The 24,807-nt window shown below is 35.8% G+C and overlaps 1 protein-coding gene across 1 annotated transcript in view; it reads right to left on the bottom strand.

The window, feature by feature from the left end:
- GPC5 (glypican 5) overlaps positions 1-24,807 on the bottom strand; it is a 1,282,790-nt gene that overhangs the window by 663,313 nt on the left and 594,670 nt on the right. Inside the window, exon 7 of the mRNA XM_059041775.2 lies at positions 3,046-3,202. Coding sequence (XP_058897758.1) covers positions 3,046-3,202 — 157 coding nt within the window. The remainder of the gene's footprint in view (positions 1-3,045; positions 3,203-24,807) is intronic.

Below are 24,807 nucleotides of genomic sequence, written 5' to 3'. Positions count from 1 at the left end.
TGGCTACAAGAACAGAACTTGTTTCTTCCACCGGCGTTTAAAACCTACCATCCCTTAGCTACTTTGAAAGGATGGCAAGTGTCCAAGATGAGGGGAAATGAAAGTTCAAAGCCATTCCAACCTTGCTATTCCAAGGTACTAGTGAAATAACCATACCTACATTTATGAGCCAAATTCAATGCAATAAAAATATAGAAAAAAATTTCTGTAATATTAGGATTTTTAAACCACTCTACTAAAATAAGAAAGTATTTTCAGTTTCCTAAGAGTGAACATTACATAGTATAGATGTTTTTCATTATAAATACATCAGTTCATATTTAATCATAGCCAACAGGTATGATATAAATAGAGATCGTTTTAAAAGCTAAATATTTGTAAATCATTTGATAACATCGTTGACGAAAACAAAATGATACCTAAGAGGTACATAAATATTTTGGTGGTAAAACATTGCACACTGAAATATATAAATCCCTCTTGTCTGAAATCAACATTAACCAAAACAGAAACAGAAAATCAGTTCAAGTGTTGGTTAGTAAGATATTTATCAACTTTGAACATTTGCATAAATGGAGCAAAATCATTAAATTAAAAAGACACGGTATTACTATTATTCCTTGTAACTATATATAGTTATAAATAAAAACATACATGTATAACTATTTTTAATCAGACATTTTGAAGTGACAAATGAACTATGTTCTACTTATATTGTATTTTATAAAGAATAAATATAAGTGTAAGGAAGAAATAATGGTGCATTTCAAATTCTTAACATAAGTGATACCTTGATAAACTTTCTAGAGCACAATATTTTTAAGTGACTAAGACCACCTAAAACTATATCATAAAATGCTTTGGCAATATATCTAACCAGCCAAACACAGGTAAACTATTACAGTGTTTTATAAAAATAGAAATGTGACCTACGCTTTGCTATTTGCCATGTCCCTCTTTATTTCAGCAGGCTATCCACAGTAGGTTCCTAACCACTTATTAAAAATTGAAAGGCAACAGCTATAAACCCTTAGAAACATGATAGGCAATGCACTTACAGCAGATGTGGATTTCTTTTTAATGTTTGCCTGGAGTTGCCGAAAACCATCTATTTCTTACATTTCCCCAATTCTGATGGATAGTTGCTTGTACCATACATGTCCATTTCAGTAGTAATTGAAAACACAGTTTTAAAGTAAAAAATTCATTCTTGCCACCTTGACAAGCATGGTTTTGTAAGAACACTATTAGTAGTTGAATATCCTCCACTGTCTCTACTTCTCTTGTGAAATAAGCCAAAAAGAGTTATCTATTAATACATAACAAGTTCTTGAGCTTATAAATAACTTCAGCAGTGAAAAATCCCTATTAAAATGTTAATTCTACACACACACACACACACACACACACACTCACACAAGCATGCAATTTACCGAAAAAATTTTAACCTAAGCTATTTTGCATGATAATTTTTAATGCCTTAAAACTCTGCTAATATTCAAATGGAAAGGAAATTATGGTACATATGAATATTCAAGATCAAGTGAAAATGAAAGATTATTTAATATTATCCTAATAGACATGTATGTATCATAATTCCAAAATACGATGGAGGGCATTTTAACTCTTAGTAAAAATACTCTTTTCCTAATGAAAACCCTTTTTCACTTGTTTTGTCTTCCTTTTTGTTGGCCTAAACAACAAAAGATAGAAAAACAAGAGAAGTCCATCTGATAAATGATATTAGTACCAATAACAAGAACACATATCCCTACTGCTCCTAGATGAGTAGATGTGTAATCTTCACTAGAAAGTTGTGTTAATGCATCGAAGAATTTTGTGGTCCTTTGTTCAATTGCTACTCCAGTGTACTAAACTCCATCTATTTACTTTCTATGTTAAATTTATTATTGTTTCTAACAGGAAAACATGTACCTTTAGATTGTCTTGATTTTGTACCTGTTTCAGTTTCCATTCCTTTAACCAACATATTTGCCTTACAAAACAAGATCCTAGAAGGAATGGGGTATTGATGCTTGAAGCGTTGGCAGTGTTCTAAATTTACTACAAGAGAACTGAAAAGTAAATGAATTCTTCTCCCACCAAAGTCATGAAAACACATTACTAACAGGTCCAAAGCAGCCCTTTGTGATTTAGAGGGAGACTATCAGGCCAGCCTCCAGATAGGGCTGCACAGGTTCAGAAGATTACTTTATAAAGTAATCCCCTTTGGTATGACCTGAATTAAGCGAATAGTTGAAAGTTAGCTGCTCTGGGTACCTTAACTTTCACACTTCTTTCTCAGTTGATAACTTTGGTTGTCTTGCCTGTGTGAACATATACATGCACATATCAATGAAGAGCCTACCTTCCTCATTTTGTATGTGAAGACAAGGAAAGGAAATTCATCTGGTGATTTTTTTGGTTGTTGTTACTTGGTAGTTTTATTATTTGTAATAGTGACCAGTCCAGCAATACCAGAAATGGTTTTTAAACCCACATGATCAAAATAATGTGAATAATTGGTGAGATCTTTTTTGGAAGAACCAGTTCATAGGAGTTAAACCCAAGTAGTTTCTCACCATAACTAACCATATATTTAACCAGTTTCTTTGTAATTTGAACATGAAAACCTAATAAAATTTATCTAATGGCATGATAATATAATAAAATTGCAGAATGTTAGTATTTAGTAAGGCTCACACATCCTGGTTTCACCAAGATATATTTACTGCCCACCGTACTAGCTATTTCACGCCCTACAGACTATCCCACTTCAAAGCTATGAATTCTCAGAACTGATGGTCATTCACTAGTTTTTCACAGAAAAATATCATTTCCATTTAAAGTTATTAGTTAAGAAGAAACAAAAACCCCAAGAATCATGTCCTGAATGACTAAAAAAATGGGTTTATTTGTACTTCCAATTCCTCTTGCATTTTTCTGAATTGACTACCATTATTTCTTTATATTCATAATAATAATTTTCCTTCATTATGTTTCCAAATCCATCCTTCAGAAGTGGTGTTAGAATCATACACTTACAGTCTGTGATTTTTCGTGTCCTCTTGACTTCTCCACTTCCTGATCCTCTGCAACCATCTTCATCATCACAGTCCCCGCTGACCGCTTCAGCCATGTCGCCACTACTGCCCATGTGAAGTTCCCACTTGCTGGGTTTGGGTGACCTACCCTGTAACAGCTAAATATGGATACCAAATACATTTATTAATAAAAAATTCAAATCATTTAAGGATGCTATTCAACAATATGTAGAAATTAGAATTATTTTCTTATGTGGATCCACTGTTTTGATGTAGACACCTTCCCACATCAAGTATGCAAGAAAGATCAAAATCTACTGAAAGAATCATGAATAATGGGCAAGATCTTACAGCTGTAAAGAGCTACAGTCTGCCTATTAGCTCTGTGATACAGCTTTGGAAAACAAATAAAACCAGATCTTCTTGCTCATGGATACTTCGGTTAGAGAATCCGCTGTTTAAGCAGGGTAAATCAAACTCCAGTACAACACAACTCCCTCTGCAGTGTATTGCCTGATAATATTGTACTGTTTTTGTGAACCAACAGTCCAAAATTTCCCAAAAAGAAGAGTGCTATTCTTCCAGAAAAGATTCAGTGAAAGGAATATAGAATTCTGGACATGTACATTTATAGTTTTATTTAAACTTCGTGGATTAAATACTTAGACCAATGTACATGGCACAGAACTGAACCTTGGAAAAAAAGACTTAGGTTCTACTTCCATTTATATGAATTAATTAAGGAATTTAACCAACTTCTTGTTCTTGGTTCTCAAGTATTTCATTTACTTTTATGAACAAAATAGATGGACTAGACATTTCCCCCATAGCATGGGGAAAATCATTTTTTTGAATAATATTGGACATGTCTAAACTCCTTTTCCAAAAGGTGATGTTATGAATAATAGACTATTTCACTTAAAGCTAAGACTGAGTAAAATGATCCAATATGTGACATTTACCCCTCTAAGGCAGTTTTGGAGGACACGTGACCAAGCGTGAGCACTAGAGGGTCCTGCCATATTGTGCATGAAATATATTGCAGCTGAACAGTTCATGGGCATTCAACTTTTCAGGGTGTTTTATGAAAGTATTAGGGTTGTTATTTCTTAGAGATTTTCCAGATAACAGTATTAAGTAGCAGACAATAATCAAACACACAACTCAACGATGGCATTGTATATTGAAAAAATAAAGAGCAATCCAACCTCGGTACACGTTAAGACAAATATGTTTAGCATATAAAGACCACTAAGATTAAGCACCTGGACTTTGACAATTGATAAACTTTCAAAATTAAAAATAAAATTAGGTCACGAATTCTGAAATGTATTTCCTTAAAATTTATTTTCCTTGACAAAAACGAAATGTTAAAACAATTTGCCAATAATTTTAAAATTCTGATCAAGATTTATTTCTATTGATCAGCATTTCCCAAGTGTTAATAGGTGTTAACCTTTAAAAGAAGGCTTCTTCCATGGTCAAGTGAATTTGGGATTAAGTTAAACGAAGCTTCTTATTGTGTTTAATGCACTGATATGTATGCTACTTCCTGCAGGGAGGTATGGCAATGGGGAAATACAGATATGTAATAAAGCATATAAAAATTCAAAAATCTGAAAAAGGAAATGAAAAATAAATGTCATTATATTATAAAAATTATATTTAAATGTTTTATAAATTTTTAATAAAATAATACCATTTATCATGTGTTATTTAACATAATCATAAAGGGCTGGGACTCAGAGGTCCAACATACCAAGAATTAAATCCTGATTCTGACATATATTAATCATATGACGTTGGACATTGGACAAGTCCCTGAATAACTCAGCTCTTTCATAACTAAAATAAAGACAATAATATACCTGGATCATTGTTCTTATTATGAGAAAAAATACCTAAACTATACTGCATGGTGTTGCCACATTAAAAATTAATATATTTTGCTAATTATTATCTTTGTTATTATATATTCTACTGCAATATTGCTTAAACACTCAGAACACAATAATTGAAAACTAATTTGATAAAGAATTCAATTACATGATTTACATTAAAATTTTTCAAAGTCGTAGCTTACACGTACAATAAAAGCCAAACTCTCTGATGCTGTGTTATTCCTTTTGTCACTGACACTTTTTCCCAACATTTTCCCATTTCAACTTTATTTCCCCTTTACTTTCCTAAGTATTCTTCCAATATTTTACTGGGACCTTGGTCAGAACAAGAAAAATCTCACAAACAGCACCAACGATGTATAAGTCACGAAGACCCAGCTCAGTGAATTTGAACTCAGAAATGCAAAAAGAAAGACAGCACATATAAAACAAAACTTACTGTTTTAGGAAACTGGTTTTGAAAGCAATTAAATGCATTAATTATCAGAGAATGATTCATTAATTTACAGTGACTTGTAAAAATAATAGATGACACTAGAGAAAACAATATTTTTTTAATTAATATATTTACTACTTTTATCTTCTCCATCACTTCAGTGACACTCCAAGAAGCATCTAAGGCACACAAACTCATGTTTTTGAGAAGTAAAACTATATAAAACCATATTTTAATTTAAACTATCTGTGGTGCAGCACGATTATAAAACGGGCCTCAAGACTTCTTACTCAAATCCCTGGGACTGTGAATATGTCACTGTCACATCCATTGCATTACATGGCAAAAGGAATTTCACGAATGATCAGCTTATCCAAATATATCCATGATCCTATCTGATCCACGCTTCCAGGTCCCCAGTGATCCCATCTCTTTGGGAGAGTCAACATCTCCATCTGGATCTCCTCTGCATGAAGATTCTGCTTTAAATACTCCCTATCTTACTTCCCAATCATCATACATCCACAAAAGTTCATTTTCATTCTCACAATTATACTAAAACTTAATTTGTGAAAAGTCCCAATAAATTTCTAATCAACAAATACACTGAGCTTTTCACAGTAAGACCCTTATTCAAAACCCCACTTCTTTGGGACTAAGCTATTCTGATTTCTTCTTTGTTTGATCATCTTTCTCCTCACTTCCAAAATGGTAAAAATGTTTCAGTTACTAATGTAAATCCCCTGTTGTTTCTTTTTAGTCTCTTTCTGGGAACCCATCCTAACAGATTGTTCTCTCACCTGTATACAGAGCACACTCAAGTCTTTATCTGCAGCACTTGTTACTCTTTAGCTCACCAGTAAGCAGTAGTTAGATATAAAATGTACTCTACTACTTTGCATCTTAAAATAGAACAACTCACCTCCACTATTCAGGTATCATTACAACTTATCTCCCCAACTCCCTCATCGTGGGGGACATTGGTCTCTCCTGCCTACTACCACCATATTATTTTCCTCAAATCAGTATTTTCAGCATGTCAGTTCTCTGCCTTAGTGCTTTTTGTGACTCTATACTGGTTTCAACATGTATCCGGCAGACAAATATCAGTCTGGATAGATGAGTCACAGAAAGAAGTCCTGGGATGAAATGTTTGGGGAAATTCATACTATGTCCCCTTCTTGAGATCTAGGAACTAAAGGCTCATGGGGAATCTTACAGTAAGTAATCTGTTTAGTTGAGATTCACCTTACATTTTCCAAATTAACATAAGCAAATTAGCCCCTTCCCTCACACAACTACCATTGACATACTTTGGAAATGAGTCCATAATGAAAAGTTCAAATTTAGCCTCCAGTCAAGGTCCCATAAAACATACTGATTTAAAAAAATAAATTATATCTAAAGCAGCACCCCCCAGCAGCCAAATTCCACTGCAGAGCAATTTGTTTTTCTCACAGAAATTGTGTGAATTTATAGGTTTATAATTTTGCTTATGCTTGTTTTATGTTCTCTTCTTTATCACTATTATCATTATCAACAACATGACATGACATCACTAACTTAATTCTGTCTTTGAAGGAGGGAACCCATATCAGAGTAAGAATGTCTCCCTTCATCCTCATCCTGCCTTGGATCTGAGTTTGTCCATACGTAAAGATGATGGCACTTTGAACGCTTCAACCGATTCCCCTGTCATGGAGGGTAGAAAGTCGATCAATACATACATATGTACAGAACTATTACAACGTAGGAAAGGGCATGATTTTGAGTCCCAGCCACACATTAATTGTGTGCCTTTAAGCAAATCACTTAAGCCCATTAAAGCTCATTTTATTCTATTGAATAATAATCCAAAGGAGAGCACTTTATATACTATAAAGCACTGTACTCATTTAGTGTTCTGTGCAAGACACTGCATCCATAAAACTGAGAAGCCTACAAAGTAAGGACAGAGTAGAAAAAAAGTTCAACAACTTTTAGAGTGTTCCTTTTTTCCTCAACGACATGCAATTTGTGCAGTCAGCTGATTAGCTGAAAATAGTTTTGATGACTGATGCTTCCTGCTTATGTTTAATTGGTTTAGGAAGCTCATTAGGGATGCTATCTCGGAGGATGAATTTGGTGGGTAGAATATCTGATGACTCTGAGGCAAATGTATTTCTTTCAGCTGGTGAATTAATCTCTCAGCAGACTCAATTTGCCTTTTACTAACTGTCTGGCAATATCGCATGGTTGCAATACCCTTTCAAACACTTAGAATAAAATCTTGCTATAGATGGCTTTCATACACGTTTGCTGTGAAAGAGAAACATATTCATCACATTCAACAATCTTCACACATGAGAGCAATGGAATGTGCTTCAAAATCTGACATATAATGATACATCTCTAAAATATTCCCTCCATCCGTTTCCAATCATTTACACAGATATACAAGAAGTAAATATGTGTTTAGAACATCATATGTTCTAGTCATCTATTCAAACACAGACAAGGTGAAAGATTCTGTTTTACAATTTTGTGTTATTGATGGGTATATATGTTGGGTGGTAAAAAAATCAAACGTTGACAGAAAATTTCAAACCAGAAAAATGAAGGCGTAGAAAAAATTGTGCTTTCATTTCATCATTAATAAAATATCTCTAAAGGATATATCTTAAGTATAGAACAAAAAAATTCTCTGTGTATAAGTACATGTTAATATATACATATATATAAATTGAATTTCATTATAAACAAATTGGTATCTGTACTTTCATACAATTCAAGTAAAACCTATAAAGAAATGTATGGGAAACAGGAAAACAACAGAAGCTTATAACATTTAAAAATTGGAACTCTGATTCAAAATTCCTATGACGTATTTTTTAAATTTATCTTTGTAATAACATATTTAGATTAGACCTTTTTTATAAAAAAAACTCTTTATATAACTGCTCCCATTTTTTACTTGCAATTTAACTTCCCTTTCCTCAAACCTCCAATTTTGTTCCCAGCTATACCCCAACCCACTCCTATTTTCACCTTCATCACTTAAACTTTTTCATCTTTTAAATGTTTTTTATAGTAAACTTTTCCACTCTCAGACTTAGAAAATATTTTATCCACATAACCTAAATACCAGAAATCTCCAGATTATATTAAAGATTATATTTTCAAAAGCAGTTAAACCTTTATAGGCTATTCTACCTAAAAAGCCAAACACATTTTACAATATGTCATGTTATGTTAAGTTGACCAGACACGGAAGTCATTTCTGTCGTATTTTTTGTCAGTGTTTGCTTTAACTTTGAGCTTTCTGATCTCAGCTTCTGTTGTGCTGGTAATTTGAAAGGTCACTGTTCTGTGACATTTGGTTTATGCAATGCAGTCTGGTAATTTATAAAAGTCTTGTGATTTTGTAAATAGAATACTGAACTTAGGAAAGGCTTACTACATTCATTCTCTGGCCTCTTCAACTGCAAAGAAGGCATCTGGTCTTTTTCCCTAAGAAAATTCTGTATATCTCCCTTCCACTATGCCTGATCCTTACCTCCAACTCAAAACGTGGCCAGTTCCATTTTCTGAGCTGCCATAACAAAAGTGACCAGATAAGATTTATAACTAATGTGTGCCTTAGTCGAAACTCTAAACTAGACCTCACCGGATAGTTAAAACTAAAAGCTGGTGAGTTAAGTGCAGGAATAAAAGGAAACAGGGACAAAACCTCAAATAAGACTCAGGAAAATTTTTGGCCCTAAAGAGGAAATGTACATGCCAAACATTACCAATTATCAAAGGGCTTTTGTGAAATGTCTATGTCAAAACACTCCAAGGCCCCGAAAAGAACTGGTGAAAAAGCAAAACAACCTTTCTTACAAGACAACCCCAGAGTTACTGTTGGAGACGTCTATGAAAACATCCATGCCAAGTCAGCTGGACGGGTGCAGAAGAGCAATAAGACGAGTAAGGGAAAATACAAGGACATTGGGGGAGGTAAGTAATGTAAAATAACCCTGAAGCAGGAGGAGAAGAAGGGGAGAAGAAAAGTGGAGGTTATAAGTAAACTAAAAGCCCACAACCTGTTTAGTGGAATAACTAGATGTGCAATGAGAAATCCTCAAACACTTTATTATGGGGTGACATGATGTATAACATTTATACCACTGAACATTTTTTAAAGTGTGAAAATTATTTTCCTGATGACACTACTTCAAAGCTAATTTCTTAATTTTCTAGATCACTGCACGTTCACCAACACACGCACACAAAGTCACATATACATATTGTCACCCACCAATATTATAGGACGGAAACCATCATTCAGGTTTCCAGCTGACCCAGGTTCATCTATGATTGAAATTAAAGGGCATTCTAAACAAGGATGATCAGATATTAAATAATTTTATTATTTTGCATTCCTGAGGTACAGAATAAATTTATATTGTTCATGGTGTGGTTTATCACTGTGAAGTCATTTTCTTAACATGTCAAAAACCTGTATCTCTTTAACTAGGTCTTCATATGCATGGAGAGTATTTAAATATCCACCAAAATGATACAGACTCACATGGAAATTTGTCTCAAATTTGCAGTTACCTGTGTCCTGGGTCACTTCAGGAAACTGCCTCTGCCTGGTATAGGTGTCACGACAATTAAAGGTACAAGTAACTTACTGTTGAGAACATGTTGAACTATTTGCCTAGTTATCCTATACCATCTTCCTGACTTTACAGATCCCAGAAGATGAATTTCTAAAATCAAGGATAGACCAAAACTGAACCTCTACTGCTCCTGAGGAAAATAAGTGAAAGCATTCCAAAGCATAGAGGGATTGAATGAAGATGAATTCAACACAACTCAATATCATCTGGTGAATCAGACTTCTATTCACCATACTCTACCATATCATAAAGGTAGTTTTACATGCATTTCCTAGTTAATGATGTAGATAGTATTAATTTTACATGTGTTAGCAGGTGAATGGTTTTCTTCCCTCAACCTACCTGCTACCTGTTCCCTCACCTGGTTTAGTCATAAAGAACAGAACTGTCAGTACCAGCATCTTAGTTATCCGCTCTGACAGGAAGACCAGGTCATTTTCACATGGTATACAAAAATTAGCCCTTTCCATCATTAACCTAGATTTTTCCTTACCATTTCTTTTTTATTGCCTTAATGTGTTTCTGACAAGACTAGAAGATTTATATCATTCAACTCTTATGGGTTTTAATCATAGTCCTTTAATCATTTATCTGCATAAGACTGATGTCATAGAAAGAAAATAAAAAAGAAAGAAAGAAAAGGAAGGAGGAAAGAAAGATGATGTTAATCACTACGTGTTGCCAATGTAAGGGCTTCCTGATTAGAAGAGATTTTTATTTGTTAATTCATGACAATTTCCATTGCCTTTTTCAAAGAACTATGGAGGATTGCAAATCCATTTAAAACCTGGTTTTGGTAACCAATCTAGATGGCCTTCCTTGGCCAGCTGTGCAGAATTCATTCTCCAACGTTCTATTAGAACATTCTAGGAAAGATTCCCCTAAAGTTTCCCAGTCTATGAAAGATTTACTTCCAAAAGGAACTAGATTTTGATCCCATTTAGTATGATACCCTTGTGTATTCCAGATGGTTATGAGAGTTCTATCTTCATAAATGTCATTCTGGTTTTCACCTTTGCAATGAAGTTCCCTTAATCTAGCTTTCTTTACATAAACTATAAAAATACGGACAGGGATATGCCAAAAGAGGATTAAGAGAATGTGATTTTACTAATATTCTAGAAGTAATTTGAGAAAAATTGTTAAAATTTGAGGCTGTGGTTATCTTGGGGAGGGAGTAGGTGGGTATTCTAGGCCAACTTCCCATTAACTATTTACATGCATGAACTTAAATCATTTAATTTTGCTGAGCCTAAATGTTTCAGCTGAAAAATGAAGAGGGTGAAAGATCCTAAATGTGTCTTAAAACTCCAGAGTTTTCAATTCTAACATGTTTCAAGCCATTCTAACATTTGGTTTAGAAATAAGTCTTACATCATCAAGGCTTATTGTAGTCCTCCTTGATATTCATTTCAGTTCTATTCTTACACTCCTTTTTCTGCTAGATTTATTTTTTTTAAAAAAGTATACATTTACTATGGGTTAAATTGTGTTTCTGCAAAAATATATGTTGAAGCCCAAACCCCTAGTACCTCAGAATGTGACCTTATTTGGAAATAGGATCTTTGCAGAGGTAATCAAGGTAAAATGAGGTAATTTGGGTGGGCCCTAATCTAATATGATTAGTGTCCTTAAAAAAAGGGGGAAATTTGAACACAGAGACAGACATGTTCAGAATGAAGGCTGTATGAAGAGAGAAGGAGAATTCCGTGAAGGTGAAGGATTGGACTGATACACCTACAAGCCAAGGCATAGGAAGGATTGCCAGCAAACCACTGGCAGCTAGGAGAGAGCCATATAACAGATAACCCTCACAGCCCTCATAAGGAACCAACCTTGCTGACATCTGGAATTCAGATTTCTCACCTCTAGACTGTGACACAATATTTTTTTTTAAGCCACCCAGTGGTACCTTATTACCATAGTCCTAACAACTGAACACAAAATTACATACTAAAAAGGGCATAAATGATAAATGTACAACTCCAAGAATGTTTCAACCTGACCTCAGCCACGTGACCACCATAATCACGACACACAACACTACCATCATCCCAGAAGCCTCTTTTATGCCTCAGTCATTTTCTTCTCCCAAAGATAACACAAGTTTGACTTCCTTCACCACAGATTCACCTTTTTTCTGAGGAACTTTATATGAACTTAAGCACAGCCTGTGACACTATAGGTGTAGCAGCAGTTTATTCATTTAATTGCTGTATTTTATTCTACTGTATCAGTGAAGCATACCTTTTCCTTCTTCTGTTGGTGGGCAATCCTACAGTTTCATGTGTCTGGACATAAAAAAAGTATTGGTAGGAAAAAATTTTTAATGTCTTTTGGTATAAAGAGCCAGTCATATATTCTGGTTATATACCTAAATGTGTAATCATTACGCCATAGAGATAGGTATCTGTTAAACCAAACTACCTTTATTTATTACTTATTTTCCTCCTTCTTAATATTAATGTATAATTTACTCATAATAGAGTGTATAGCTCTTAAATATACATCTCAATGAGTTCCCCCATAGGCCCACACACAAAAATACAACTCAGATTAAAAATATATCACAAGGACCCAAGAAATCTCATTGTCATCAGAGTCAATAACTTGAATCAAAAGATAACTCCTATTCTGACCTCAGTTCACCTAGATTCATTTTGCCTGTTAATGAACTTCACAGAAATAGTGTCATGCAGTATATAACCTGTTGCATATGGCTGTTTTTATTCAACATTATGTTTTAAACATTCATCACATTCTTACGTGTACCAATAGTTCATTCTTTATGATTGTGTCGGGGAAGAAAAATATCATTTCCTTCTAAATTCTCAGCTAGATCCCCTGTAACAAAAATCAGATTAACAACAGAAAAACATACAAATTTTTTTAATAGAAGTTTTACATGACACAGTAGCCTTCATTAGGAAGAAGAGGTTGAAGCTGAGCATTTTTATACTAGGCTTGATGAGGAATGGAAAATAGCGATAGGACAAAAACAGAGAAAATTTGATAGGACAAAAAAGGAAATGGGGTAAATGTAGTAAACTGGGGAAAATAGCAAGGCTTGGGCATTCAGACTCCCCTTGGCATCCCTCGCACCTATTTGGAGATAAGGATGCTCCTTTCCTGGGGTACAAGGAGGGAACCTCTCATATGGGGGTTCTATGACCTGCTTCATGGAAAGGTCAGAAAATACTTCCTGTACCTGACGTATCTCAAATTTCTTTCTGCCAGGGTGACATAGTTTTGGTAGTGTATCCTGAACCCTGTCAATTGCAATATAGATGTTCCATTTTACGAATTAGCAGCAATTTGTTGATTTATGTCGATGTAATTAGACAATTCATCTGCTTCTAATTTGGAGCTATGATAAATAATGTTGATCAAATATTCTTGTACATGTCTTTTGATGGATTTAAGCATTCATTGATCTTGAGTATATAACCAGGAGTGGAATTGTTGGGTCATAGGGTATATAAATATTTAGCCTTAGTAGATATTGCCAAACAGCTTTTCAATATAGTTGCTCAGATTTACATTCCTATCAGTAATATATGAGAGTCACAGTTATTTAATAACTTCTGCAACACTTGGTATTATTGGTCATTTTAATCTTAGGTATTCTGTGGGAGTGCAGTGGTATTTTAGCGCCATTTTAATTTGCATTTTACCAATGATTAATGATTTTCATATGATTTGGTTTTTTTGGTATCCTCTAATATAAAGTGTCTTTTCAAGTCACTTGACCATGGGAAAAAAATAGATTATCTGTATTTTTCTAATTGATTTCTAAGAGTTCTTTACAAATTTTGGATATGACTCTTTTGTTTTCATACTGTACTATTTCATTATTTCTTATTTTCCCTTTCTATCCACTTTTAGATGAATCATTTATTTTAATTTTTTCAGCTTATTAGAATACCTGTTATACCTTTTTGAATACCCAAGGATTGTAATTATAATATTTATAATATATTATCACAGATTTATTACACCTCAAATAGTATTTTAACCACTTCTCCAACAATGAAAAAACCTCAAAACAGTTCAACATTATTTAGTCACTCTCATTCTTTGTTGTCATACATTTTATTTCAACATATATTATAAATTCCAAAATACATAGTTATTACATTTACACCTACTTCTCATACCTATTTGAACAATATGGTAAATATTCCCTTTAAGTTCCTTTTGTTTTAATATTTTTGTTAGATTTTGGCATCAATATTTGCTGTCTTCCCACAACAAATTGGGAAGTGTTCTGTTTTTTGCTTTTTTGGTTTTTTTCTGCATACATTTTCTGAAAGTGCTTGTGTAAGATTTGTCTTATTTACTCCTTAAGTTTTTGGAAGAATTTACCAGATAATCCATCTGTCCTGTGATTTTTTTGTGTGTGAGAAATGTGTTAATTATAGAAATAGTTTCCATAATAGATTCAGAGCTCATTGAGATTATCAAATTTTCTTCTTTTGCCAATATTTTAAGGTTATTTTTTGATGAACTTCATTGCTTCCTCTAGTTTCATGCTTCTGTATGGAATAAATTTTCTTTAGCCTGAAGAACTGAAGTATTTCTTATAGTTCAGGTCTGCTAGTCAAACGTTCACTCAATATTTATTTGTCTAAATATATTTTATCATGCCTCATTTTTATGTATATTTTCATTGGTTATGGAATTTTAGATGGGCATAACTTCACCCTCAGCATGCTAAAGATGTCATCCCACTGTCTTTAGTTTTCGTAGTTTTGTTGAAAATCTTATTTTTGCTGTTTTACTTCCTTTTAAGACTTTCCTTCTGTCTTACTTCAAGAGTTTGATTATTGTCTGCCAGTTGGACTATAGCTTCCTTTGTATCATGTTGCTTACATTTTGTTGATCTTTTTAAAAGTGGGTTGATATCCTTTATGGCTTTACAAAATTTTTGATCAATTGCTCTTCAAATATTGTTTCTTTCCTATCCTGTCTCACTTGTCTTTGCTGGTCTCCAATTACAGGTATATTAGGTATATTTGGGGTATATACAAATATACTGACTGTGACCCATGTCTCTTATGCTTTGTTCAGCTTTATCAGTTTAGATTCAGTTTAGATTCTTTGTGTGGCTCTTTCTTCAGGCTCCTTTCTTGTGTTTTATTTTATTTACTCTGATTTAAACTATTCAGTTAAGTTCAATTATTATGCTTTTCACATTAGAATGTGACTTAGGATGTGAATTGAATACTATATGAATTTTTACAATTTTTTTCAAATTCCTTGCTAATTTATTTTCATATTGTCCATTTACCTTTATTTTACTGTCATATTAGCAATAGTGTTTTTGCCAGATGAATTCAGAACTGCATCATCTATGGATCTGTGCCTATTGTCTGGTTTGTGTGGGGGGGTGTGTTCATTTGCCACTTCACATATCTAGGCATTTTTTTGGTTTCATGTTGGACATTTTATATAAAAGAATGATGACCCACAGCCAACTTCATTCTCAATGGTGAAAAACTGAAACCATTTCCTCTAAGATCAGGAACAAGACAAGGTTGTCCACTCTCACCATGATTATTCAACATAGTTTTGGAAGTTTTAGCGATCAGAGAAGAAAAAGAAATGAAAGGAATACAAATTGGAAAAGAAGAAGTAAAGTTGTCACTGTTTGCAGATGACATGATACTATACATAGAGAATCCTAAAGATGCTACCAGAAAACTACTAGAGCTAATCAATGAATTTGGTAAAGTAGCAGGATACAAAATTAATGCACAGAAATCTCTTCCATCCTATACACTAACAATGAAAAATCTGAAAGAGAATTTAAGGAAACAATCCCATTTACCATTAAAACAAAAAGAATACAATACCTAGGTATAAACCTACCTAGAGGAGACAAAAGAGCTGTATGCAGAAAACTATAAGACACTGCTGAAAGAAATTAAAGATGATACAAACAGATGGAGAGATAAACCATGTTCTTGGATTGGAAGAATCAACATTGAGAAAATGACTATACTACCCAAAGCAATCTACAGATTCAATGCAATCCCTATCAAACTACCAATGGCATTTTTCACAGAACTAAAACAAAAAAATTCACAATTTGTATGGAAACACAAAAGACCCTGAATAGACAAAGCAATATTGAGAAAGAAATATGGAGCTGGAGGAATCAGGCTCCCTGACTTCAGATTATACTACAAAGCTACATTAATCAGGACAGTATGGTACTGGCACAAAAACAGAAATATAGATCAATGGAACAGGATAGAAAGCCCAGAGATAAACCCATGCACATATGGTCACCTTATTTTTGATAAGGGAGGCAAGAATATACAATGGAGAAAAAGCCTTTTCAATAAGTGGTGGTGGGAAAACTGGACAGCTACATGTAAAAGAAAGAAATTAGAACACTCCCTAACACCATACACAAAAATAAACTTAAAATGGATTAAAGACCTAAATGTAAGACCAGACACTATAAAACTCTTAGAGGAAAACATAGGCAGAATACTCTATGACATAAATCACAGCAAGATCCTTTTTGACCCACCTCCTAAAGAAATGGAAATAAAAACAAAAATAAACAAATGGGACCTAATGAAACTTAAAAGCTTTGCACAGCAAAGGAAAACATAAACAAGACAAAAAGACAACCCTCAGAACAGGAGAAAATATTTGCAAATGAAGCAACAGATAAAGGATTAATCTCCAAAATTTATAAGCAGCACATGCAGCTCAATATCAGAAAAACAATCTAATCCAAAAATGGGCAGAAGACCTAAATAGACATTTCTCCAAAGAAGACATACAGATGGCCAAGAAGCACATGAAAGGACACTGAACATCACTAATCATTAGAGAAATGTAAATCAAAACTATAGTGAGGTATCACCTCACACTGGTCAGAATGGCCATCATCAAAAAATCTACAAACAAGAAATGTTGGAGAGGGTGTGGAGAAAAGGGAGCCCTCTTGCACTGTTGGTGGGAATGTAAACTGATATAGCCACTATGGAGAACAGTATGGAGGTTCCTTAAAAAACTAAAAATAGAACTACCATACAACCCAGAAACCCCACTACTGGGCATATACCCTGAGTAAACCATAATTCAAAAAGAGTCATGCAACCCAATGTTCACTGCAGCTCTATTTACAATAGCCAGGACATGGGAACAACCTAAGTGTTCATCGACAGATGAATGGATAAAGATGTGGCACATACATACAATGGAATATTACTCAGCCATAAAAAGAAACGAAATTGAGTTATTTATAGTGAAGTAGATGGACCTAGAGTCTGTCATACAGAGTGAAGTAAATCAGAAAGAGAAAAACAAATACTGTATGCTAACACATATATATGGAATCTAAAAAAAAAAAGTGCTGAATAACCTACGGGCAGGACAGGAATAAAGACACAGACGTAGAGAATGGACTTGAGGACACGGGTAGGGGGAAGGGTAAGCTGGGATGACGTGAGAGAGTGGCATGGACATATATACACTACCAAATATAAAATAGACAGCTAGTGGGGAAGCAGCTGCGTAGCACAGGGAGATCAGCTAGGTGCTTTGTGACCACCTAGAGGGGTGGGATAGGGAGGGTGGGAGGGAGACGAAAGAGGGAGGAGATATGGGGATATATGTATACGTATAGCTGATTCACTTTGTTATAAAGCAGAAACTAATACACCATTGTAAAGCAATGATACTCCAATAAAGATGCTTTAGAAAAAGAATTATGAAGTACTCAGATGATGTCAGGCTCAACAGAATATACTCCCACTTTCTCCTATTATTTGGATAAGATAAGGAGTAGGCCATATCAATATAATTAGAGATAGAAATGGTTAGGAGTAGGTTGTATTGATAGCTTGGTAAGACTGTCACCTCTGGTTCATCCCTGTTTCTCAAATATGGACCACGTAGAATTCTGATTTAGAGCTCGATGAATCTGTTTCTACTTAGCCTTAAAATTCTGTTGGATATTAGGTTCTAACTTTCAGAAATATTGAGCTTAGCTATTTAGCATTTTATACCATGCAACTTTAAAAGCCAAAAAATAGCTGGGAGGGGTGAGGTCTGTCCATGTGTTTGAGTTATTCCTCCTCCCTTTCAATTATTTTATCTCTCAATCACTATGAGATCCTGGAAGATTTCTGGCATTTGAATCTTCTGGCATAGTCCCTCATTCTTGCATACAGCACAAGAACTCAGCAAATATGCCATCGGGAAAATGAGTCACGTGTTCCATTGCTTACTTTACCCCCAGATAAGCTGGGCCAGGCCCAATTCTAAGCCCCCAGCCACAATCAGAAAAGGCACTCAGGAATAAACATTGCCAACACTCAAGCCCACAATGGGAGGTTTCTCCAACCCATAGATTTTAGTTTTTCTTGTTCTTTTTTTTTTGTCCTAGCTTTCTATTTTTACAATTATAATTTTGTAATCTATCTGGCTTCTAATTGCCATAGTTCTGTTGGCCTATTCTAATGCATACAACATAGTTGGCACTCATCTTGTTTGTAATACTTTATTTTTAATCATGTAGTCTTTCTTTAATTTTTTCCCCCAAAGCATCTTAATAGTCATAAAGTTATACATTTCATGCAATTTTTGCAGAGCTGAATAATTCCAAGTCATGCTATCTTTGTTTATATGCTTATCTTGGAAATCAAAGGGCTACCCTAAATTGCTTCTTAAAAATAAACCTGGTCCATAAAAATTTTAAATCGCTGTTCCAGAGAGAGGTCTTTTTAATGGGACTCTGAACCTTGACAAAAATATAAAAATAGAAATGTCTTGTTATTCTAATGACCATTTGGGTATATGTTATTTGGATTCCTACTGCCTCATCTTGAGAACCTGACCTACAGGTATACAGAAATGCCGCCACAGCAATGGAGGGGCAGTAGATTTCAACCAACATGTGATGACGAAGCAGCTTAGAATATAACAATGTACCTTGATTTTAGGTCAGTTGACCTAATGTAACTCAAGTATGAGCTACATAAAGCCTTTATGTCCCTGGAGAGAACTCTGTAATGACATAGGTGTTACCGGAGAAATTATGAGAAATGTTACTATTGACCACCCTCTCTAAGTGGTACTGCGTATAAGACTCAGCTTAAAGGAGGGAGAAACAGCAAACATATAAACAATATTGGAGTGAACGACAGAGAGGGATACCAGCATCTATCATCAAAAGACCCAGAGAAAAGACAAGACTAGGGTAGAACAGAGTGAGTCAATATTCAGTAGATTTTTTTTAAAAGATAAATATTAAAGGAGAAGAAGATTGATCTCAAGGACATCCCTTTCCCTGGAGTAGTAAAGAAACCATCAAATGGAGCATGGGTATATGAAGACCTTAGAACTTAAGCATTCAGTTTTAAGCATTCAGTTTTGTTCCATCACAAAGTGAAAATTTTGCTGGAGACTCAAATTAGCCCGACAATTTCCTGGCCTGATGGATACTGTCACCAAGATACTGTTTTGCAGCGCTCTTGGGGGTATTTGTGTTTTTCCCATGTTAAAATGACAAAAATAGCTTTTTATTATTGTATAAATAACTCATTCTCATAAAATTTTAAGCCATAGAGAAAACCTTCTGCAGTTCAATAAAAACTTTATCCTTTCCAATTTTGAATGTCCATCACGGTGCTTTTATCACGGTGTTTACTTGGCATTCTGCCCATGGTCCTGTACCAGGTGAGCACCACTGAAATCTATTTCGCTGGATCTGTTATTCCAAATCCATGCCTGGTACTTGGATGCTTAGTTCTGGTCTGCTGATTCACGAATAGGAACAGGGCTTCCCTGGTGGCGCAGTGGTTGAGAGTCCGCCTGCCGATGCAGGGGACACGGGCTCTTGCCCCGGTCCGGGAGGATCCCACATGCCGCGGAGCGGCTGGGCCCGTGAGCCATGGCCGCTGAGCCTGCGCGTCCGCAGCCTGTGCTCCGCAACGGGAGAGGCCACAACAGTGAGAGGCCCGCGAACCACAAAAAAAAAAAAAAAAAAAAAAAAGAATAGTAACATTTAACCTATTGAACCCTGAGCACCGTTAAGTATGATTCTGGTTATTGAGCCCTATTTAGCAGTTCTATTAGTAGATAATTTAAACAACAAAAAGAGCCTGGAAACTTGAAAAAAATCAGTTTTACCTGATATAACTTAATTTCATACTATAAACGCTAACATTTTCATTTATAAAACAAGTAGTATCCTTGGATATATATGCCAGAGACAGCATGTGGACTGTAATTTTTCATGCCAACTGGCTTCCCTTTAATGCTGCTCTTATTTCCTGAGTCTTTGCTCTCTCTCCCATGCACTCAGAGTCATATCAATGTTTAGCTGTTCACCCAAGCTTTCCTAGAAGTATGAAATCTCCCCTTCCTTCAATCATAATCTTTTCTCAACTAATATTGCTATTCCCTCTGTGTGGCTAATTCTATCTAAGCTTTAGGAAAAAGAACATGACCACCTGATTAAACCACTTTACTTAAGGGTTGGGTGGAAAGAAGACATCCCTTCAAAATGCACTGAAATACAATGGGAGGAGACTGCCAATTCAGAGCCATCTACCAGCACTGAGCCCCCTTCTGTATTGTCAGTTACAGCGCCGAACCGCTAGGGTGCCGAAAGGAGGAGTGTGTGTGTGTATGTGCCTGTGTGTGTGTGTGTGTGTGAGATCATCTGTGAGTGTGTATGCAACTGCATGTATGTGTGTGGGTATGTGTGATGGCAGCTGTTTGAAGGCAGTCATCTCAAGGCTTGACAGGGAAGGATCCATTTCCAAGTTCACTCACATGGTTGTTGGCAGGATTTAGTTCCTTGTGAGTTGTTGGGCTGAGGACTCACTTGGTTCCTTGAAACATGAGTTTCTCCGTAAAGCATCTCACAACGAGGCAGCTCCCTTTACCCTCATCACAAGCAAGCAAGAGGCCGGGAGAGAGTGCCAGCAAGAGGGAAAGAGGGTCGTCAAGATGCAAGTCACAGGCTTTTGTAGCCTCATCACAGTAGTAAAATCCAATTACTATTGCTGTATTTTGTTCATTCGAAGCAAAGCATTAGGTCCCGCCCACACTCAAGGAGAGGGGATCACACAAAGGCATGGGAGCTAGGATGCAGGATCACTGGGAGATACATCAGAAATTATGATGCCATGTCAGGTCATGACCACTTTCGTCTCCCACCATTATGTTATTTTTCTTCTTAAAATACTTCAGTGAAGCGCTATCACTTAGAGCAATGGTCTCTACAACTTTCTTATACCACCCTTCATCTCCAGAGTTAGCCTGGGAAATGCAGCAGTTTGGTCTCTTCCTTGGCACCAGACTGGCACGGTATTCACACATAGAGTGGAGACCCTCTGTGTGTTTGCTTATGCCAGATTCTCCAGGATCTGTACAACACTGACACGCACGTGGCTATTCTTACTCATTCTACAGAACCCTTTACTCTCCTCTTATCCCTTTCTCACTCTCAAGAATGTTGATTGCTTTCTACACCTAATCTCTGCTTCTCTTCCTCACCTGGGCTTCTGGAACAACACAGCTCCTGCGTACTCTTTGCTTTCTTCGCCTTTTTGGACGTCATTTTCTCCATTCCTGTGTCATTTCAAGTAAGAGGAGCTTCTTCTAAGCCATCTTCTACCCGCGAGTGCTCCTGAACGATGTGCCTGGATTCCTCACGTCAGTTGTGATATTCAGCTTTTTTCAGTTATCATTTTTCTTAGCTGAGCTTCAGAATGCTTCTGTGCTGAAGGGAACTTTCTTTTCCATTATATACAGAGTGAGAGTGAGATGGAAGGCCTGATAATTCTGAAAGACTGTTCTAAGAATTACTGAGGTTTTATTGCATGAACAGTTGCTATCTTTCTTTGGAGGCTTATTTATACCGTGTATCTTTTCCTTTGAGATTTCAATTTTGATAAATGAAGTTTTTATTTATTAAGCCACCATGTTCTAGGAACCAGATAAAACAACGTTAAATAACAATAAAAACCTAAACTTTGAGGATTTCCAGTGTCATTATTGTAACTCTGTGTGAACACAATATCATTCACCTTTAAACATAATAATTTGAAAGAGGTTCAATGAAGAAATATGACTTTTTTGAAAAAGGTACAAACAGAGTTTATTTAAAACAAAATTAAGAAAACAATATTCAGTAATTTATGTTTTGAATTCACTTTTAAGGACCTCTATTCCTTAAGTATATGTTTAGAAGGCAGATGTATGAATTTTAATCATTTTTAGTCATAGGAAAGCATAGAGTTTCATAAGTTTTGTCACTAAACTTTCCTGACCTTTATATATTCAGTTTTTTCCCCTTGTTTGCAATCTGACTGAACTGTAAAGGTATAACCATTAACCAATCAAAATGAATACTAAAAGGTCAGTGCATCACATATTACAGTTGCTTTTCAAAAAATGTTTAAGGCGTTCAAATTCTGGCACATTTGTGCAAGTCCAAACTAGTAAAATAAATCTATGGTGACATAAATGAGACCCAGGCTCCTGGTAAAACTTGTAATAAACATGAGAAGAAAGTTCAACTCCCAGGCCTTTGGTTTTCTATTTTCATGTTTTAAAGTTAGTCTCCAAAAGCCTAGTAAGCTGGGCACAGAAATGACATGAAGTCAACAGTGTTATGGATGTAATAAAATATAACAACCTTGCAAATAGTTTCCAGTTTGCAAATTTTAAATTAAGAACTTCCTTAGATTTACAAATTAGCTCATGCACTTATTTTGGAACTATTTGTGGGTTTTAATAATTTCCTTATGGCGGCTAACCATTTTATCAGTTATTTATATATAATGATAATTATAAGAGAGCATTTTGGTCTCAATAAATTATCATAAATTATTTCAGTGTGTGCTCCAAACAAGACCAGCATCAAAGGTAAATATTTCTTCTCTGCACAGTCAACTTGACTGGAGCATGTATTCTAAGTAGTTTGCATTTTCAGTGTGTAAGGCAGAATAAGGAAATAATCTGTGTGTTTTAAAACATTTTTTAGAATTGTTTTTCTTGTTGCCAATAAGTTTTAACCATTCTGAAGAGAGGGGTGAAAAAAGGCCTGGCCTTTTTAGGAACATATGTAAGGAATAAAACTATATAGCTAAAAATAGAGGAAAAAAATTAGAGTCTCCTAATTGATTAGGAGAGGGCTGGAAACAAAGTCTGCCAGTAACATTAAAGCTATTAAACCATAACAGAAGCAACGGATACTGTTTCTGTTATGAATGAAAGGTGAAGTTACAGAGAGAGCGCTTGCCTACATGGCCTCATTTACAGAAAAGTTTTGAGAAGTTGGAAAAACTATGAGAAAAGGCAACGATGATGGCTTGGGAATTAAACCATATACAGAAAGTACGTTGAAAGGTGTTAGGATAAGCACTTAATTAACGACCCCCAGGCTGAAGAAAGAGAAGGCAGATTTGGAACTGGATTTTCACACTTCTGTGGTACTGAAAAGACTAAGGTGGTATCTTCTCTGAAGTTTCAGGCCTCTGGCCCCTAAGAGTCTCTAAAGCATGTGGCTGCTAAAAGTAAAAGAGCTAGTCCTTGATCAAGTAACAGCGCTGTTTGTCAGACCCAGAGAACTTCACTGTCAGTCCCAGGTAGAATGTCACCCTGAAGGAAAAAGGCACTTCAACACGCCTAAGCTTCCTGTTTCTCCAAGTACAATTCCCTTTTAAAACTAGTATGCAAGAGTCAGCCATTACTGCTTCATCTGCATTTTTGAAACTAGTTTAATAGTTACATGTCTGTAAGTCATGTGATAGTTGGAATATGGCTGCTATGCTAGACTGATGTCAGAAGGTCTTTAGCTGTGAGCCTTGTTGGAAGCTGCTCTAAAAAAGGCTGAAATGGAGTTTGTTTCTTCTGTGGCCTTGATTTGAATTTTCAACAAGGTAGCTGGATGAAAATACCTTAATTCCAATTTTAATATCTTTCTATATTCTAATTCTATAAGCAAGTAGATTTGGCACTTTCTTCACATCTCAGCAATCTTTTCAGAGAAGACCCCCTTTGTACTCTTCATAAGCCCATGGAAAATGCAGTGTAAATGTGTAATGAATGGGAGAAAAGGAGCTGAGCCATCAAGAAGCTATGATGGGGACTTCTCTAGTGGCACAGTGGTTAAGAATCTGCCTGCTAATGCAGGGGACAAGGGTTCGAGCCCTGATCCGGGAAGATCCCACATGCTTCGGAGCAACTAACCCCGTGCACCACAACTACTGAAGCCCGTGCGCCTCAAGCCCATGTTCCGCAACCAAGAGTAGCCCCCGCTCGCAGCAACTAGAGAAAAGCTAGCGGGCAGCAATGAAGACCCAATGCAGCCAAAAATAAATAAATCTATTTTTTAAAAAAAGCGATTATGACTTTCTACAAGTCTGAGGCTGAGGAGGATTACTCTAAGAGCTTAGCTGGAGAGAAGGAACCCACAGCTCTGAGTACACATCGCCAGGTTACAGGCAGTTACAGGTTTTCAACATAACACCCCTGTGGATGCGAAAAACTGGGAACGGGAGCAGAAAGCAAGAGTATTAAAGAGTTACCTACGGGGCTTCCCTGGTGGCGCAGTGGTTGAGAGTCCGCCTGCCGATGCACGGGACGCGGGTTCGTGCCCCGGTCCGGGAGGATCCCACGTGCCGCGGAGCGGCTGGGCCCGTGAGCCATGGCCGCTGCGCCTGCGCGTCCGGAGCCTGTGCTCCGCAACGGGAGAGGCCACAATGGTGAGAGGCCCGCGCACTGCAAAAAAAAAAAAAAAA

The sequence above is a fragment of the Kogia breviceps genome, chromosome 16, assembly GCF_026419965.1.
Source record: "Kogia breviceps isolate mKogBre1 chromosome 16, mKogBre1 haplotype 1, whole genome shotgun sequence".
Classification (NCBI taxonomy): Eukaryota; Metazoa; Chordata; class Mammalia; order Artiodactyla; family Physeteridae; genus Kogia; species Kogia breviceps.
This window is presented reverse-complemented; position numbering and strand designations above follow the sequence as displayed.